The sequence below is a fragment of the Nematolebias whitei genome, chromosome 23, assembly GCF_014905685.2.
Source record: "Nematolebias whitei isolate Nwh7 chromosome 23, NemWhi1, whole genome shotgun sequence".
Lineage (NCBI taxonomy): Eukaryota > Metazoa > Chordata > Actinopteri > Cyprinodontiformes > Rivulidae > Nematolebias > Nematolebias whitei.
Window position 1 is genome coordinate 4,127,949 of NC_056520.1, and position 19,503 is coordinate 4,147,451.

The 19,503-nt window shown below is 41.0% G+C and overlaps 2 protein-coding genes across 2 annotated transcripts in view; one reads left to right on the forward strand and one right to left on the reverse strand.

The window, feature by feature from the left end:
- The window catches only part of LOC119428631 (transmembrane protein FAM155A), a 46,747-nt gene extending 45,264 nt beyond the window's left edge, over window positions 1-1,483 (forward strand). Inside the window, exon 3 of the mRNA XM_037696298.1 lies at window positions 939-1,483. Within this exon, the coding sequence (XP_037552226.1) occupies window positions 939-1,237 (299 nt within the window). The 3' untranslated portion in view covers window positions 1,238-1,483. The remainder of the gene's footprint in view (window positions 1-938) is intronic.
- A 10,832-nt stretch (window positions 1,484-12,315) lies between these two features.
- Window positions 12,316-19,503, reverse strand: part of LOC119429012 (protein NLRC3-like) — an 18,115-nt gene continuing 10,927 nt past the window's right edge. Inside the window, 5 exon segments of the mRNA XM_037696731.1 lie at window positions 12,316-12,983; window positions 13,061-13,107; window positions 14,130-14,297; window positions 16,805-16,978; window positions 17,073-18,867. Of these exon segments, the coding sequence (XP_037552659.1) occupies window positions 12,316-12,983; window positions 13,061-13,107; window positions 14,130-14,297; window positions 16,805-16,978; window positions 17,073-18,867 (2,852 nt within the window).

Consider the following 19,503-nt stretch of genomic DNA (forward strand, 5'->3'; position numbering starts at 1 on the left):
TATAGCTATGGTATTATACATAGCTATGGCATTATAGTATAGTATAGTTATACTATAATACCATAGCTATACCATGATAACATAGCTATATGTATAGCTATGGTATTATAATATAGCTATACTATAATACCGTAGCTATACGTATAGCTATGGCATAGCTATACGTATAGCTATGGCATAGCTATACCATGATACCATAGCTATACGTATAGCTATGGTATAGCTATACGTATAGCTATGGCATAGCTATACGTATAGCTATGTTATCATGGTATAGTAGATTCGAGCTTTCCTAGACATGTTTTATGCACTTTAGGACTTGAAGAGTCACCAACACTTCCAGCAATGCATCGCCATCTTTACAATCCTGCAGAGTGTCATCGAGTTTGACCCTTCACGTCCTCATTAGCTCTGAGGTCACTGAACCACCTGTAAAGTTTGGGGACCCTCAAACAGATAGCCAGATTTGGGACAAATCTCAATCACACTGAGAACCATAGGTTTGGAGACGTTGGATGACGTTGGACTGAAATATCTCTTGGAAGTTCAGGACTAACTCGGGAATTTAGTTTCTATGAAATGTTGGGAACCCTGAAATAGGGTCTTAAACCAGGCGACAAGGAACTTGAGACCACGGTAGGAACTTTGTTGCCAAGTCCGTAAGGTAGTCATGTTTTATTGACTCCAAACTGAAGTCCTTACTAAAGCATTCAGTTGATAGTATGACGTCTCTTCTAACTGTGGATATTCATTTGGACCTTCGTTCTATATAGTTACATGTCACATGACTTCACATTGTGCTATCAGAAAGTATGCAGTACATATGACAGACATACATATAGTAAATCCCATGAGTCTTTTGTGTGAGCTGCATGGACTCTGTAGGAACTCGCAGCTGAAAAAGTCAACATTTTCATGTAGTGTGATCTTTTTCTCAGGGCTCTTGGGAGATCACACATCAGACAATGAGGCGGAGTGCTGCGACGTCCGATGGGACTCCAAAATGGACAGCCCTTCAGGCGGCACACTTAAAAGGACTCCTTCTTCCTGCCAACCCGAGGGGGCATCGGTCACTTCAGCCGCCACCACGAGACTGTGCAGCGGGCGACTGAAGATCTGCCTGCTGGCCCTTGTTCTCCTACACACTGTCATCATCATTTCAGCCTCCCATAATTCTACGTTGTTGGACGTGGCTGCCATTTTCTCGCCAGAGGAGGGTGCGTCGACCGAGGAGTGAACCGCGGCTTTTGGAATCGAGACCGGAGCTTATAAGAAATGGCGTCACCAGAGCAGGATTCAGCCTGGCTGGGACACATCTGGCGAGACGTGCTGGAGATGTCACTGCAATCTGCTGCCAACGAACCATCCGTCACAGAAAGTGGGAGGGTTTTGAACTGGAGCTAAGGGTGCTGGGACTAAACATCGGCCCAGCCAAGATGTTTTCGGACCCTCCCCTAAAAGAATTGACTTCTTGCCACTTGAAACCTGCTCATTGTTTCTATCCCATCCAAATGTTTTCTAGGATATGTCCCTTCTCTCCCTTCTATCCTTCCTACCTTTCCTTCCTCTACCCTTTTCTTCATTTTTAGAGCCTGGATTGGTGGCATGTCGGATAGAGAGCGAACACTGATGATTTGTGCACGCCAGCTTTTCATTACCTTTAGATTTTTGCTGCACTTTTTTTGTTCCAGGTGCCAGAATGTTTTGACATATCGACTGTGTTCCACTTCTTACTCTTCACCGTCCTAGAGGCGTCGTCTTTAGTACGTTGTATGTGATGTTGCTCGAGGGCCTGACAGTATCAGCTCATCCATCACTTGGTTGTGGGTCTTGCTTTTCTGAAAACGAAATGTATGTGTTTTTTCTGTATCCTGATGTTCAGCTTGTGTTTTCCGTGTTTTTGTGTTTCTTACTGGACCTTTTCTTTACATGCCTAAGCATTTTAGGACCTTAAGTGCTCTGAGACTGGCTCACTTTCTCTACCTTGTTCGTCCTCTGAGCAGGTTGGAAGCGATTTTAAAAAAGGAAAGAAAAAGGCTGCAACGGTTCAGCTGTCGACGAGTTTGCGGTGTTGCAAGAGTTGATACCAAGCTTGGTCACGGTGCAGCGCTCTTCGATGGAAAGTGGCAAGTTCTGGTGTTTCTAAAATGTTCAGTTTACCTCATACGAAGGTCTTGCAGCCGGACGGCTCTGTGGCTCGTCCCAAATGGCGCTGCGAGCATTGGTAGGGGTTTATCGCGCGTGGGACTCAAGGGACAACCCAGGGATGCAGGGGTTTCAAAAAGCCACAACACCAGGGACCTCATTCATCAACCGTAAAAAAATAAATAAATCTGTGTATTGAATTTATTTGCGTTTTTTAAGATCAAAATTCGGGTACATGTAACTGCAGATACACACGTATGTCAAACTCAAGAGCCGCGGGACAAAGCTGGCCCCCCAAGATGATAATTTAAATGTAAAATATTGTATCTCGTTAAATATTGTCTTCAAAATTGCCTGATAAATACATAATTTACGATATTCTTCTCTTGCCAGCTGGCTAACTTCGAAGTCAGAAAAACCGCTGGATCATTGTATCATTATTGATTCTGATGTGGAAAGAGCAACAGAACGTCAAGTGAGACAGATCAAACTTGTTGATGAACCTGCAACCAAGAAAAGATCTGGTATCTGACTCGAGTTAATGTATCAGCTGAAAGTGGCCCGTGGCTTGGACAAAGTTTTTACATTTTGGCTCCTTTTGATAACCGAGTTTGACACCCCTACGTCTAGACTACATCAAGTTCATCAGGCTGACCTAATCTAATTTCCCTGGTGTGAATTAATGGTATTGAAGAAAGTAAAGTTAGATGATCTTAAATCTTATGTTTATTGGTTTAGGCCATGAACGAATGAGGCAAAGAAGAGTCTTCTTGACTGTATGTAGTTCGTAAGAACTAGAAAATGCGTCTTTAGCGTCGCTGTACGGTAATTGGTCCAAAAGACCTAACTTTAATGTAACTGTGCCGGTTAACACAAACGTTGGGTAGCAGGTTTTTAAGATCAAAACAAAACTCAGGGAAAAGGACAGATTGTAAAACATTTAGCCTTTGTTTCTTTTTTAATGGGAGAAATGTTAATATTTTAAAATTGTGAGTAATCTGTCGACCACTGGTGTGTTTTAGTGCTACTGCTCTTCACTTGCACTCTTGATTTATTAAAACAGTAGCAGTAATTCTCAACCTCTCCCACACCCTTTGGAGAAAGAAAAGTTTTAGGCCCCACTTGCAATTTTTAGACCAGAAAATTAAAATAGAGTAAAATATAGGAATGCTGTAACCCTCCGGATTAACCCCTGTTATGACCCTGCAGCATCCCCCAAAGTTCATTCCAGACATTTTGAGAAGCAGTGGCTTAGCCCCCTGCTGCCCTGGGGTCAAAATGACCCACAAGGCCACAGTTTTATAACTGAGGCCTCATGGGACATTATGACCCCAGGGCAGCAGAAGGGTTAATGAATATTTCTAAGGAAGCACTATCCGTAGTGTAGTTCCATTTGCACATGCGCCAAAAGGAAAACTCCCGGGTCGCACGGATCGCCGATGAATATGCTGGATTAAGGAAAATGCACTAGAAATAATTACTTGATATTACCGTATTTATTAATATTAATTAAAATATCTCTTTCTATAAATTGATTAATTTTCCTAGACAATGTTATAAATTCCATTTATGTATAAGAAATGTATTAATTTACTTAGAAAGGTACGTGCTCCATCTCCGCCGATCTTCGTGTTGCTAATTTACGACGCTCGTAAATCGGTTAAAATCATCTACGCATTTATGTCATTGCTTAAAGTGATGTAGCGCGGCTTCACCACTGAGCGGCGCTGTTTCACCATGGAAATAATTCATTCTGTATCTTGCAGGGTTTTTTTCGTTCAGCCCAAAGGGGGTCGGGTCTAATGCGTCACATATCTTAACCAATGACGTAAATACGTCAGTGATTTTTACGGAAATACGAGCGGCGTAAATTAGCAACATGAATATCGGCGGAGATGGAGCACGTACTTTTCTAAGTAAATTAAGACGGTTCTTATTCATAAACGACAGCGATCCGTGCGACCCCGAAGCATTCTTTTTAGCGCATGTGCAAATGAGCTGACAGTACAGATCGGGTAGTGACAACTACGTTTGTCTTACGATTTGTAGTGAGGTTAGTCGGGATCTGACAAAATACCGAAACAAAAGTAAACTACTAAAACTTGAAGCACATGTGACCAATTTGCATTCTTGAGTAGAAGCTTTCTTAAAAGGATCTCCGACTAGCTGGAACAATAAACCACGTTTGTTAATCAATTACTTCAGCTATAAAAACAAGACTGTAAAAATACTGTAGAGTATGGTAAAATGATGACAACGTACTTAGGTGAAAAATGTAATATACGTATATTTTTTAAGTAATTAGGAGATTGCACGTGCCACAAACAACTTTTACTATCCGTCCATTATCTTCTGCTTGTTCCGGAGTCGGGTCACGGGGGCAGCATCTTGATCAGGGAGGTCCAGACCTCTCTTTCCACAGCCACCTCTTCCAGCTCTTGTGGGAGGACTCCCAAGGTGTTCCCAGGCCAACCGAGAGACGTAGTCTCTCAAGCGTGTCCTGGGTCTTCCCCGGGGTCTCCTCCCAGTCAGACATGCCAGAAGCACCTCCCTAGGGAGGCGCCTAGGGAGCATCCTCACCAGATGTCCGAATCCCCTGAACTGGCTCTTCTCGATGAACTTTTACTAGAATAGAGTAAAATAGAAACAAGACATACAGCCAATATGTGCAAGAAGTCAGAGATCCCTTTAAGAAAGTTTGTGAAACTTCCCATGGCAAGGTGAAGTCCAAACCCATTTCCGCTCGTCGAGTGCAGTAACGTAAAATCTTTCTGGTCTCTGGAGAAAAGTCTTGATGAATGAGGCTCCTGGATACTCGAGTACCTTTCAGGTGAGGCAGATACTGGCAATATAGCAATATGGGACAGAAAAGAGTCCTGGGTTAGTCACTACGATGGCTTTGTGTATCACTGAGTTGGTGCAAGTGACCAGCCAATCAAACAATCAATCAAACCACTGACACTTCAGTCACCAACAAGCTGATCAGTTACTATCTTTCACGGACCAGCGAAGAGTCGGTCGGTATGCGAGGAGGTTGAGGAGTTTTTAAGGGCTTATTCATTGGATTTGTATTTCCCCCACTTCTTTTTGATTTTCTTTCACAGGTCCCGTTAGGTCATTTCTGCTTCAGTGCCACTCCCCGTTTTTCTAACACGATTTTCGCCTCAAAACGAGGTAACGAGTTTCCAAAAGTCGTAGCGTGCAAACCCTTCCTAATGAGGCTGCGGGTTAGTTCTACGTTCAATCTCTTAACGACGAGCTAAAGACAGTTGGAAGCGCTGTGTTTTCGGAGCATATCGGCACCCTGTACTCCCGTTAGTATCTTGACCTTACCTTGCCTTGAATCCCGGTTTTTAATTTGCGCCACATTTACACATCAAAGTGGGAAGTCGCATGAAAGTCGAGTCCGCAGTTTGCCTCGCAGTCCGTAATTTATCCCCGTTCTTGTTTTCCATTTTTTTCCCCAATTACAGTGACGACTATGTTCCCCCCCATAGAACGCAGCAAACGTTAGGCCCACACTTCTTGCGAAGTCCCTACGATTTAGTTATTTTTCTTTTTTTTAACCGATTGCGTCCTGTGGATCTATGCAGATGAACCCCGCCTCAAACTCTCACTTTTCCTCAGCCACCTTTGCCGCCACCCTTGTCACCCCTTGTCATTTCTGTTGTAAATATGTCCTGAGGATGTGAGAGGCCCACCATGACCCCTTCCTGACTTTCCCAATCAACCTGTACCTCCAGTCCACCCGCCCTTTGGAATCTCATTGTGTTTTCTGTTTGCCTCTTTTGTTTTTGTCCGTTTCTTGAGGTTTTTGCCACATTTTCGTTGTCTAAAGCAGTGTTGTGAGTTGAAGAGTAGGACTAAGTTGGATGTTAAAGGGGATGACATAAAGAGGTCTTTAAAATATATCCGTAAATATATAAAAGACAAGCTTGAAATGAGGGGAAAGGTTCAAATATAGAGAAAAAATACGATAAAGTTGTCATATTGTCATACTAGAGATGCTTTAGTTTGCTAATTTCCTTTCTTTTTTTCTACAAAAGACTTGGATGAAATTATTTATAAAAAGCGTCCCACGAGTCATGATCTTTTTTGGACGTGAAACAAATACATTTATTAACATTTTGTTCAAAAGAAAATAAATATAAATTATGTTAAACATTACTCGTGTTTGTACTTTTTTCCCCCGGTACGCCCAACCAAGAGTTTTTTTTTTTGTTTTTTGTTTTTTTAATGGTGATGAAATAAATTGGAAAAATGAAGACGTCAAGCTGTGAGTGTAGTTTCAAAATGTAAATATATAAATGTAATATATCATAATGCCATGTATCTTTTGACCACCAGAGGGAGCCCCACTGTGGCAAATCTGCACTGAGCTCCAACACAAGAGATTTTTCATTGTGATCCTGTTTTTATTTATTATTCTTCTAACTACTTTATCTATTCCGCAAGTTTTTCAGCATCTTATTTTGTTCCGCAATTTTTGTGCTATTTCAACAAATAAATCAAGATGTTCAGCTCTTTCAGGCGAAGGGTGCTATGCCTTTTGGTATTGGTGCAACTTTAGCTTTTTTTTTTTTTTTTTAATATTTAGCCTTCTCTGCCATTTTTTTTCGCACAGGAAATGAATTGAGCTCATTTTACATCTTTACATCTGTTTACAACCTTTTACTGCTCCTTTCACATTTTGTTCTGCTTCAGCTTCTTGTGCACTTAAAAAAACAGCTACTTTCAGCTGTTTGGTTTATTTTTTAGCTGTTTTGTGCTCTTTTCAGATTCTTTCTGTTAACTACATTTTTTTTTCTTCTTCCAACTTCTTTCTGCTAATAGCTTGTTATGCTCCTTTCGGCTTATTTCTGCAAGTTTCTGCTATTTCGGCTACTTTGATGCCACATTTTTTGTTGCACTCATTTAATCTTTTTTCAGCCTCATTAAGCAAACGTGCTCTCTCCACTTCTTGTAATTTAAGCTTTCTGCTTTTTCTTTTAGCTACTATTCAGCTGTTTGTTTTTTCACATTTGAGTTTTTTGTTTCCACTTTTTTGTTGTAATTTTTGCTTCTTTATTTGTGTTCTTTCCACTTCCTTCTGGTAATTTAGTCCTTTCTACCTTTTTTTTAATCTTTTAGCTACTATTCATGTTTTCTTTTTTGTAAATTTATGTTTTTTGTTTTCAGATATATTCCACCTTTTCGGCTCATTTCTGCTTCTTTCAGCCTAATTGGGCACAATTGTGCTCTCCAACTCCTGGTTATTTAAGCTTCTTTGACTTTTTAGCTACTTTTCAGCTATTTCTTTTGATAATCTAAGCTTTTTCAGCTAATTTACTAATTTTTGTGCTCATTTCTGACATTTTAAACCAAATTCAGATGTTCTTTCTGCTTGTGCTAACTTAAGGCTTGTTCTTCGATTTCAGCTACAATTCAGCATGTTTTTAGCTAGTTTCAGCTGTTTTTCAGCAAGTTCTTCTGCAATAAGCATTCACACTGGGCAGCTGTGGCTGAGTGGTTAGAGCAGTCGTCCTCCAATGCAAGAGTTGGGGGTTCGAATCCATCAGCAGTCACATGCCGAAGTGTCCATGGGCAAGACACTGAACTCAGCCTCTGATGTGTGTCCCATCAGTGTATGAATGAGATAAAGCTCTGATTAGTCTCTTTAGAGTGATTTGTTCAATTAGCTTTGTAGAGATCTAGTATAGAGCTGTATGAATGGGTAAATGAGGTTGTAGTGTGAAGACCTTAGAGTATCTCTGTAAGATAGAAAGGCGCTCTATAAGTACAGTCCATTTACTGCATTTTCGCAGGAATCGCTCTAGTTTAAATTCGTCAGCATTCGCGTACAGACATGGTTGACTTGTGCACATACACGAAATTTCGGCTAGCAGAGCGCCTAACCCCGACTCCCCACAGGATAACTGCTGGAATAAATAAAAATATGAAATACTGTTTTTACTGTGACAGTATTCACAGATAAACAGTTCTTTTAAAAACCCAGCTGAGATGAATTGGTTGTAATAACCACGAGGTTTTAGTCGGCCAACACGAACGCCTGAAGAAAATCCCCAAAGCAGCGTATTTTTAAAAATGTTTTATTTTCACTTCAAAGTGACTACATTTGATACAAAGATGGAAAAATAACTTCAACAGGTATATTTGTAGTTTATCTTGCTGCAAAACAACCTCGCTGAAAAGTTTACATTCATATGTAGACAAGCTAGCAAACAAGCTAGGCTGTGCTAGATTAGTTTGGGTTTCCCACTTGTTAGCATGTCTCACATCCTATTAAAATTAACCAGAGTAGGAATTATCCATTAAGAGATATTGTTTTACATTTTGCAGAGGAAGCTTAAAAAAAAACCTTCATGTTAATGTCTCTGTGTGGACAGAAATCTTTTTAGAAACGACAACGTAGCAGCCTATTTCAAACGTGCCCACAATTAAAACCCCGGGTTTTTGTTTAGACTCATGAAATGTCTTCTGTCGAGCGATGCATACCTATAACTAGCAGTGATGACTTCATTAGATTTTTGATCAATAAAATTAAAAGTCACACCATATTTTTGCCTCTGACGTTTTATCAAACGAAACGGCTTTGGAAGTGTCACTAGAACCTGACTTGTGTTTGGACTGTTTTTGTCCAAGTCTGAATTGTCAAAAATAAAAGCTGCATCAAACCATCAGCATGTCTGCTAGAGCGCATCTCAACTAGACTGTTTAAAGAGGTATTTCCCGTATTATCCCCATTTTGGATCTACTCAATCTGTTGTTGATGAGTGGTGGTGTGCCACAGGGCACAATTCATCACATTATTAGGGCTTTAATGTGGTATTTGTACAGTAACGGCTCTAAAGTGGTTTAAATCATACTTTTTTGACATATTTCAGTTTGTTAGTTATGGAGTTCCTCAGGGTTCAGTGTTTGGACCAATACTCTTTCATTTATATGTTTTCTTTAGGTAAAGTTATTAAACAGCATGGGATAAATTTTTATTGTTATGCTGATGATACTCAGTTATATTTGTCCATTAAACCAAATAAATCCAATCAGCTACTTAGACTAAAAGCATGTCTTAAAGACATAAAAACCTGGATGACCCTTAATTTTCTACTTTTTAAACTCAGACAAGACAGAGGTTGTGGTTTTTGGACCTGAGCGTCTTAGGAATAAACTTGGCAGCCTTTCACTTCCTCTGGTTGGCATTAATCTGGCCTCCAGCTCTAACGTTAAAAATCTTGGTGTTATTTTTAATCAGTCTTTTAACCCCCACATTTTAAAAAAAGTTACCACTTTCCTCCACCTGCGTAATATCACTAAAGTTAGAAACGTGTCCAAAAATGATGCAGAAAAACTGGTTTGTGCATTTGTCACGTCTAGGCAGGATGATTGCAGTGGTTTATCGGAGTGCCAAAAAAAAAAAAAAAAACTCTGAAAAGTCTTCAGTTGATCCAAAATGCTGCTGCCAGAGTCTTAACTGGAGTTACTGGGAGAGATCATCTCTCTCCAGTTTTAGCTTCTCTCCATTGGCTCCCTGTCAAATCCAGAATAGAATTCAAAATCTTACTTCTAACCTACAAAGCTCTCAACAACCTAGCTCCATCTTATATTACAGATCTTATTGTTCCATATTTTCCCAACAGAGCACTTCGCTCTCAGACTGCAGGTTTACTTGTGGTTCCTAGAGTTTACAAAAGCAGAATGGGAGGCAGATCTTTCAGTTCTCAGGCTCCTCTCTTGTGGAACCAACTTCCAGTTTCTGTCCATGAGGCTGACACATTGTCCAGTTTTAAGACTTTCTTTTTTGATAAATCCTATAGTTAGGGTTGGCTTGGGTTTCCTGAGCTGTCCCTTAGTTCAACTGCTGGAGGACAAACTGACCACATTTCTCACTCTGCTGCTGTCTTTACTTGCTTTACTGATCATGTTTGTGTTTGTAACTGTTTTTATAATTTTTACTCTTTGTCTTTCTACCCATAGAAACTCCACCTGAACAACTCCATATTTGTCCGCCTCCTTCCTGTCCTCTCTAACTCTAGCCGACCGAGGCAGATGGCTGCCCATCCTGAGCCTGGTTCTGCTGGAGATTTCTTCCTGCTAATATGTTTCTTTTCCACAGTCACCAGTGCGTTTGATCAGGGGATTACCAGTACAACTTAGAGAAGATTCAACGCAATCTGCAGGCTTCCTTAAATAGATAATTTTGACTAATTGTACGGATGCACGATATTAGCGTTAAAGTTCAATATCGGGCATTCCGTCAAAATAACTCACCGATATAAACGATGCCGTTCTTGTATGACAACAGTGACGAGGACGCCTGCAGCTCCAGCACAACGCGATGACGTCGCGTGCGCCTACCTGATCCGATCACGGTGGAGAGGGAGAAGTCAAAATGTCGGCGGTGTGGAAGTTTTTTTTTTCTCATTGGTGAGGATGTTGGATTCCGAAGATTTATGGAGTACGTTGAGCCTCGCTGCATCGTCGCCAGTCGGAGATAGTTTTCTGACGTAGCCTTACTCGAGTTACAAGCCGTCATTTGTGACGTCACTGAGAAGCTAACAGCCGATAGCACTTGGGTGAGTTTTACCACCTGGACGTCAAGTGTTAGCCCCGTTAGCATGATTAACCCAAACGTCTGTAAAGCCGTTCTTACAGATGTTTCATAATTCGTTCAACTTTGATCGTGCACTGAAACGGTTAACGACGAAACAGAAACTGAACGATGATTAAAAAAAAAAAAAAAGCGAGTTTCTGGAGACATCCAGGCCGAGCTTAGGATGTACTTCCGATATTTGATATGTCATTATTGTGGACAATCTCGCTGCTTAAGTCATGGTCGTTACAGTATTTTAGTTGAAATGTGTGAATAAAAAAATATATATATATTTATATTATATAAAGACTCTGTGACTTAGTTATAACGGTTATATATTAGCTGTGTAAATACGGTATATTTGGACTTTTTAAGTGCAACAATAGCGTTTCCTTCAAATCTTTAGCCGTTTACCTTCTACAGCTCCTTTCACATTTTATTCTGCTTCAGCTTATTTCAGCTTCCTTATCAAATTTAAACTTTTCAGCTACTTTCAGCTAATTTCAGCTGCTTTTTGTATCAGCAGTTTTGCGCTCCTTTCAGCTTCGTTCTGCTAATTTTGACTTGTTATGCTCTTTTTAGCTTATTTCTACAAGTTGTCTTTTTCTGCTATTTCAGCTTCTATTTAACTGTTTTTTTTTTATGCTAATTTTAGCTTTTTCAGAGAACTCCACATTTTTTGCACCAATTAAAAAAAAAATTCAGCCTAATTCAGCAAAAATGTGCTCTCACCCCTTCTGCTAATTTAAGCTTCTTTCTGCTTTTTAGGAACCTTTCAGCTGTTTTTTTTTATTTTTGCTAATTTCAGCTTTTTTCAGATAATTTCCACCTTTTTGTGCTCATTTCTGCTTCTGTCGGTCTAATTGGGCAAACAAGTGTTCTTTTTGATTTCGCCTGCTAATTTAAGCTTGTTCGACCTTTACAGCTAGCTTTTGTTTTTCTTAGCATTTTAGCTACTTTCAGCTGTTTTCAGATAAATTCAAGTATTTTGTGGTAGTTTATGCTCCTTACAGCCTAATTAACTTCTTTATGCCTTCAGCTTTTTTCTGGTATTTTCAGTTTTTTCTGCAATTTCCGCTAATATTTAGCTGTTTTTATGCTAATTTTAGCTTTTTCAGCTAATTCCACTTCTTTTTGGCTCATTTCAGCTTTTTCCACTTTCTTCTAGTGGTTGAAGCTTGCTTCTGCCTTTTCAGCTACTTTTCAGATATTTTTTGCTAATTTCAGCTTTTTTCCCGTTATTTCCTAATGTTTGCGCTCATTTCTGCTTATTTAAACCAAATTCAGCAAATATGTTTTTCTGCTTTCTTCTACTAACTTAAGCTTGCTCTTCCATTTCAGCTGCATTTCAGCATGTTTTTAGCTAATTTCAGCTGTTTTTCAGCAATAAGCATTCGTACTGCATTTTCGCAAGAAATGTAATTTGTCTAGTTAAAATAAACAATGACTGAATTATATAAATCATATCAAGACACCTTTAATCTTCAAAGCAGGATTTTTGTTTAAAATAACGGAAATGAAAAGGGTTTGGTTTTGATGAAGACTTTGTAGTTTCTTCAAAGGAATCTCTGTCTCTTGAATTAAATGCTCGACCTTGTGTTTCCAGCTGATCTTCTGCTCAGCTGGTTTATCGCGTCAACGATGGCGATAGCTCTCGTTTCAATCACAACCGCTGAGGCAACATTTGGTATGTGCATCAGACGGGAAGAGACTCAGCACAGAGTGACGGAAGAACCCGGCCAGAATCCAAATCCAGGGTAAAGAGGTTCAGTAAAATTGGTCGTCAAGGTGTGGAGGTGGATCGGCGTTGCAGAGGAGGTTCTGTAGAAGGACAGAGTGCCAGAAGGACAGTCCACATACACGCCCAGTCGGTGGCAAGAAGCGGAAGAAGAGGAGGAGGAGGAGATGAATTCTCGTTTGTTGTTGTGGCAGACAGAGTAGCGGCCTTCATCAGAACAGCTCAGACTCCAGGAGATGTCGTTAAACCCAAACTCGCAGTCGTTGCTGTTGCCTTTACGTCGGACGTCTTTGTAAGTCACCGATATCTCCACCTTCCCTTTCCACTGAACCTCCCAGAAACAGCGATCGGGCAGACTTTCTTTACACATCACCTCAGGCCAGAAGTCGAATCTGTCTGGATGATCTGGATACAATTGATCCTCCTCCACACACATTACCTTCCTGTTGTTGTCAGACAGTTGGAGTTTCCTATTCACTGTGTTTGTGTCGATTGTGAGCCGGCAGGAATCTGACGGAGGGAACAAACACGATACGTGATACAAATGTTGCTGCTTTGTTGTCATGAACCAAATGAAAAGCACTTACACTTCTTCAGACCTGGAGTCAACCACTGGGCTCCGGCAGGCTCCACCCTGAAAGGAGGAAGGGGTCAGACTATGAGTCTCTTCCAGCAAATCAAGGTAAGAATATATATACATATCAGGAAATGTAAGTAGTTTTTTCGACATAGGGCCCAATAAAGACATGACGGTGATATACCATTTGTTGTTCTCTGAATTTATTGTAGATTGTTCAGAAAGTATTCAGACCTCTTCACATTTTGGGGAAACAACTTTCTCTCCTCTATGAAGTATTGTGAGCGGTTATATACCTGATAGGGATGCACGATATTATCGGCAATGGCCGATATTAGAGTTAAAGTTAATATATTCCATCAAAATAACTCACCGATATAAAAGACGCTGTTTTTGTATGACAACCCAGTGACAAGGATGCCAGCAGCGCCAGCACAACGTGACGACGTCACACGTGCCTACGTGATCTCACGGCGGAAAGGAAGAAGTTAAAATGTCGGCGGTGTGGAAGGTTTTTTTGTTTTATTGGTGAGGATGTCGGATTCCGAAGATTTTTGGACTACGTTACTACATCACCCCCAGTCTGAGATATTTTTCCGAAGTAGCTTTACTCGAGTTACAAGCTGTCATTCCCGACGTCATTGAGAAGCTAACAGCCGATAGCACTTGGGTGAGTTTTACCACAGACATTTGGACGTCGTGTTAGCCCCGTTAGCATGATTAGTCTTACGGCACAATGGATAGACAAAAACTTTGAACTTATAAAAGGTTGTCCTTCATGCACAGGAGTGCAGAGGATCCCACACTGCAGCTATAGGAACCTGGAACAAGCCTCCACAAGTGAGACAGCATCGCAGGTGACTAATGCTAATAAATAACATTTAACACTTTTCATTTAATATAAGTTAAAGTGATATGCATATCATATGACTGTTACTGACTATATGTCACCAGTTCTTATAGCTGTTACACAATTTTTGTAGCAAATAAACCTAAATAAGAGGACTATGTTCTGACAAAGGGAAGTATATAATGTATCGGATATCGGCCAAAAATCCAATATTGCGCATCCCCAATACCTGAGTGAGTACGGTTTCCAGGGTTCATCTGGCGCAGACAGAGTCATCATTCCTTCCTCTCCTGGGTGATTGTAGCTCAGGTCCAGCTCTTTTAGAGGAGTGGGGTTGGATCTCAAAGCTGACACTAGAGAAGCACAGCCTCCCTTGGTGATCAGACACCCTGACAGGCTGCAGACACACAAAACAGACTTTTACTTTTGCCCTTTTTTGGCTTAAAATAGTTTACAGGACCGTTATGCATTCTTTATTATTTTTGTTTGATCTGCCAACCTCTGTGACAGTTCCCATTTCCACAGTATTTTCCCCCACTCTTTTAGTCTATTTAGTATGCACTGGGGTTTGGGTTGTTTGTTGCTGTTTAAAAAGTAGGTCTCACTTACTTACTGGAAAAGTGAACCAAACTCTCACGATAGTTGTGAGACTGAACAGCTCTTAGTAAAGGGCTGAAACCCCGTTTTTGGTGCTCTGCTTTGACCTGAACATGTACAATTCAAATCCAAACCATAACACGGTGTAACACACCCTGACTGGATGCATTCCACCTCGTTTAAGTCCAGCAAGCAAAGCCTCTACCTTTCTTTCAATTTTCTTTCTTTTATGATGTATCTATGATGTTGTAATTATTGTGAAGTACTTTGGTCAGCTGACATTGTAAATGTGCTATACAAATAAACTTTGACTGTCAGGCGTTGATCCAGTCCTACGTCAGACAGCAAGCTGAACAGCTGTGGGACATCACTGTCGTGTTACTGAGTGGCACATATCTGCACAACTTCTTTCCCAACACTAACTACCACCTGAAATTGGCAGTCCAAAGGCAATATTACCCACCTCCACGCAATGGTTCCCAGGTGTGCCAGCCAAGACAGCCCAACAACATCCATGGCCTTGAGGAACTCAAAGCCAATCTCATCCTTTCCTGGACCTTTGTCACCACAGAGTTGTTTGACTATCTCATCAACCTCAGCTCCACTGATAGCACCTAATACAGTGACCCCTCATTACTAAAAATCCTTCTCCATAGGCGCACTAAACTCTTCTCATGTTCCTGAGTTATTCTACCATCAGAGCTGCAGTCTCCTTGGCCTGCCAATACATCTTAGCTACTTCCATAGTCTCAACAAGCTAACCAAACTCTGTAGGACAGTCTTCACCTCAGCTGTCTCACCACCATGGGAGTTGAAGATCTTCTGGACTGGGGCCTCTACCAGGTGGGTAGGGTCTGAGATGGTGTAGAGTTTCCTATTCACTGTGTTTGTGTCAACTGTGAGCCGACAGGGCAGCCGACTTGGGACCAGAAAGTCGTGATTTGACTCCCTGCCATGCCCACATGTCATGGTGTCCCTGAGCAAGACCTCTAATCCCCAATTGCTCCCTGGGTGCTTGCATAACTACCCGCTGCCCCACCTGGGTATATCTCCTGGGTGTATCTCAGGTGTGATGGGTTAAATGCAGATAACTAATTTCATCATTGTATAGAAACATACAATGATGACAACACATATAGAACTTATACTTATATATGTATAGGTGCTCCAAACATGTTGTCAGTAAATGTTTGGCTGCACAGCATTTGTTCGGCATTTTCCCTCACCACCTGATCCAGCTCACCACCAGACAGCTCAGCTTCTCTCTCCTGTATTCACCAGAATGTCCAAGGCAGGTCTAACGATCAACTACAAAATCAATTGATCTGCAACCCTGGATGTCCTAGCATTCACTTTTGGGCACCCCTATGCTTGAACATCATGTTTGTTATGGACAAACTAGGACTAGCAGAAAAGTCCAACAACAAAACACCACTCTGGTCCAGGTCAGATTTGACCTGATATACATTCTATACAGGCTGAACTCCACCAGTAAGACAACCAAGTCACCTGATGGATGTTTTGTCGATAGACTCCAAAAAGGCTAGCTACTCTGAACTACTACTAGGTGCTTGAGCACCAACAATAGTCGGGACCCTTTCTACCACCTGAGTGCAAAAAGCAGACCACCCTCTTGTTCACTTGGAAAAACTCCCATCTTTGGTCAGCAAGAAAGGGAGCTTTAAGTAAGCATATCCTCACTCACTGTATCAGACTCTAGAGTAGAATATAGTCCACAAACTGGTCAAGAGGTTCGGTCCAGGACCCATGCTGTGGGTTAAGGTGAACCAGGCTATACAATACTTAACTTCCTGCACAAACCTGGGCTGTAATCTATTTGTAAAGTCATGTTCCACACTCCTAAAACCAGTATCAGCAACCAAGGATAAGGCCTCAAAGGTCTCCTTTACGGACTTATGCTCATTTCACAATGAAATAGTTCCTTATGAAGCCTCTTGCATGAGTGGGCCTACAGGGTCCACCATGCGCTTTCCAAAGAATCTTCTTTTGACCTGGCTCCAAGGTGAGGCCTTGGTATCCCCAATTTGGTTATGGCTTGGTCTCTATTGGCCTCAAAGTCACCGCAAGAGTTGTTAAATCACAGTTTATCTGGTTCCTTGCCCAGAATCACTTTTCCCTACAGTAGGAGACCTTACCAAGTGAAAATTACCACCAACACATGATAAACCATTATTTGCCAACACTGAAAACAAAATGATGCCGATTCATGAAGGTGAAAGAGTAAAAGCTAAATTCGTAGAGTTTAAACTTTGTAGAGAGTACTATACTACTTGGTTGACACCTCACCCTAGAGTTTCCAGGACACAATGTTTTTCCTTTAGTCCTTTAGACAGAAGTTCCACTCCTGAATCTTGAAGGTCATTGTTACTCAGGTCCAACTCTCTCAGACAAGAAGACTGGGAACTGAGAACTGAGGACAGGACTTCACAGCTTATCTCTGAAAGATTACAGACACTTAATCTGGGGAGGCAAAATAATAGTAGTTAGAATTTATCTTGTTCACCTGCTGCAATTTTATGTTGTAGTAACAAAATTCACCTATCTGTGTACTTACAAAGTTTTGTTGGATGACTCAACAACTAATCGTAATCTCAAAAGAGCCTTCTCGGAATTAAAATACTTCTTCAGGTCAAACACGTCCAGGTCTTTTTTTGATGACAGTAAGAAGAAGACCAGAGCTGACCACTGAGCAGCAGACAGTTGATCTGTGGTCAGGCTTCCCGAACTGTGGACTGTTTGGATCTCCTCCACTAAAGAAGACTCATTCAGTTCATTCAGACAGTGGAACAGATTGATGATTTTGTCAGCAGACAAGTCTCCACTGAACTTCTCCTTGATGTATTGGACTATTTCCTGATTGGTCTGTGAGGTACTTGTCTGTTTCAGAAGACCTTGAAGGAGTTCCTGATTGGTTTTCAATGAAAGACCCAGGAAGAAGCGAAGGAACAAGTCCATGTGTCCATTTGGACTCCTTAAAGCCTTGTCCACAGCACTTTGGTAAAATGTCTTCTCTGTATCTTTATCTTCTCCTATTTCAGTTTCCTGGGGAATTGTTTCTTCTTCAAGCAAATTGACTTTGGAGTTAATGAAAGTCAGATGGACATAAAGAGCAGCCAAAAACTCTTGAACACTCAGATGGACAAAGAAGAACACCTTGTCCTGGTACAGCCCTCTCTCCTCTTTAAAGATCTGTGTGAACACTCCTGAGTCCACCGAGGCTGCTCTGATATCAAAGCCACACTCAGTCAGGTCTGATTCGTAGAAGATCAGGTTTCCTTTCTGCAGCTGCTCAAAAGCCAGTTTCCCCAGAGACTCGATCATCGTCTTGTTCACTGGACTCCAAAGTGGGTCTGTCTCAGATCCTTTGTCATACTTGACCTTCTTTATTTTAGTTTGAACCACCAAGAAGTGAGTATACATCTGAGTCAAGGTACTTGGTAGCCTTTCTTCATCTTTGAATTTGAACTCATCCCCCAAAACTGTTGCAGTGATCCAGCAGAAAACGGGAATTCGGCACATGATGCAAAGGCTTTGTGACTGTTTCACGTGGGAGATGATTGTGTTGGCCTGCTTCTCTTCTATGAACTTTTTTTTAAAGTAGTCTTCCTTCTGTGGGTCAGTGAACCCTCTGATTTCTGTCACCATGCAAACACACACAGGAGGGATCTGATTGGCTGCTGCAGGTCGTGTGGTTATCCAGAGGCGAGCAGAGGGAAGCAGGTCCCCTCTGATAAGGTTCGTCAGCAGAACATCCACCGAGGTGGACTTTCTAGGGTCAGTTAGGATCGTAGTGTTACAGAAGTCCAGAGGAAGTCGACACTCATCCAGACCATCCAAGATGAACAAAACCTGAAAGTCTTCAAACGTGCAAAGTTCTGCTTCTTTGGTTTCAACGAAGAAGTAATGAACAAGCGTCACCAAGCTGAACTGTTTGTCTTTGACCAAGTTCAGCTCTCTGAAAGTGAAGAGAAATGTGAAATGGATGTTCTTGTGGGCTTTGTCTTCAGCCCAGTCCAGAGTAAACTTTCGTGTTAAGACTGTTTTCCCAATGCCAGCCACTCCCAGCGTCATCACTGTTCTGATTGGTTCATGCCTTTCGGGTGGGGGGTTAAAGATGTCTTCTTGTCTGATTGCTGTTTCTGGTCTGTGTGGTTTTCTGAATGCTGCTTCGATCTGTCTGACCTCGTGTTCATCGTTGACCTCTCCAGTCCCTCCCTCTGTGATGTAGAGCTCTGTGTAGATCTGATTCAGAAGGGTTGGGTTTCCTGCTTTAGGGATCCCCTCAAACATACATTGAAACTTTGTTTTCATGTTGGATTTGAGTTTACTCTGGCACATGACAGGAGATCCTAAAATAAGAAATAGAAGCACTAAATCAACAGCTTATCGGTCTTGTTTTAATTATATAACCCTCTCAAGCAGACCAAAACAATGGCTAAAACAGTGGTACACCGATGTCCCCCGTCATTGAAGGAGTTGAATAGTGAATGTTTGTAGTTTTTGAGATGAGTGTTTTTCTAGACTGGAATTGAATAGGGAATACAAGTAAACCTTAATGTTTTTGGTGCAAGATAGAAACCATCAGGTGCAATGATGAGCCAGGGGGTGGCCAATGGTGGCCTTGTCCACCATATATTAATAGTCAGCCACCCCAATCATTTGAGGAAACTATACTTTTAAGCAATATAAAAAGAAGAAAGCATGGTTTCCTGAATTGATAGGGGGCGGCCATATATGCAGTGGCGGCTGATCAATAGGGGGCGCTAGGGCACTGCCCCACCACTCAAATATTACCTTGAAGACAGAAAAAAATAAAATAAAAATGAAATAATTAAATAAAAAAATATTTCAAAATATATGTATTTTTTTTCATTTGTGTAAGATGAATATTTTATAGTTAATGATGAATAAAGTTCCTTTCAAAAACGTTGTCACTGATTTTATATATATATATATATATATATATATATATATATATATATATA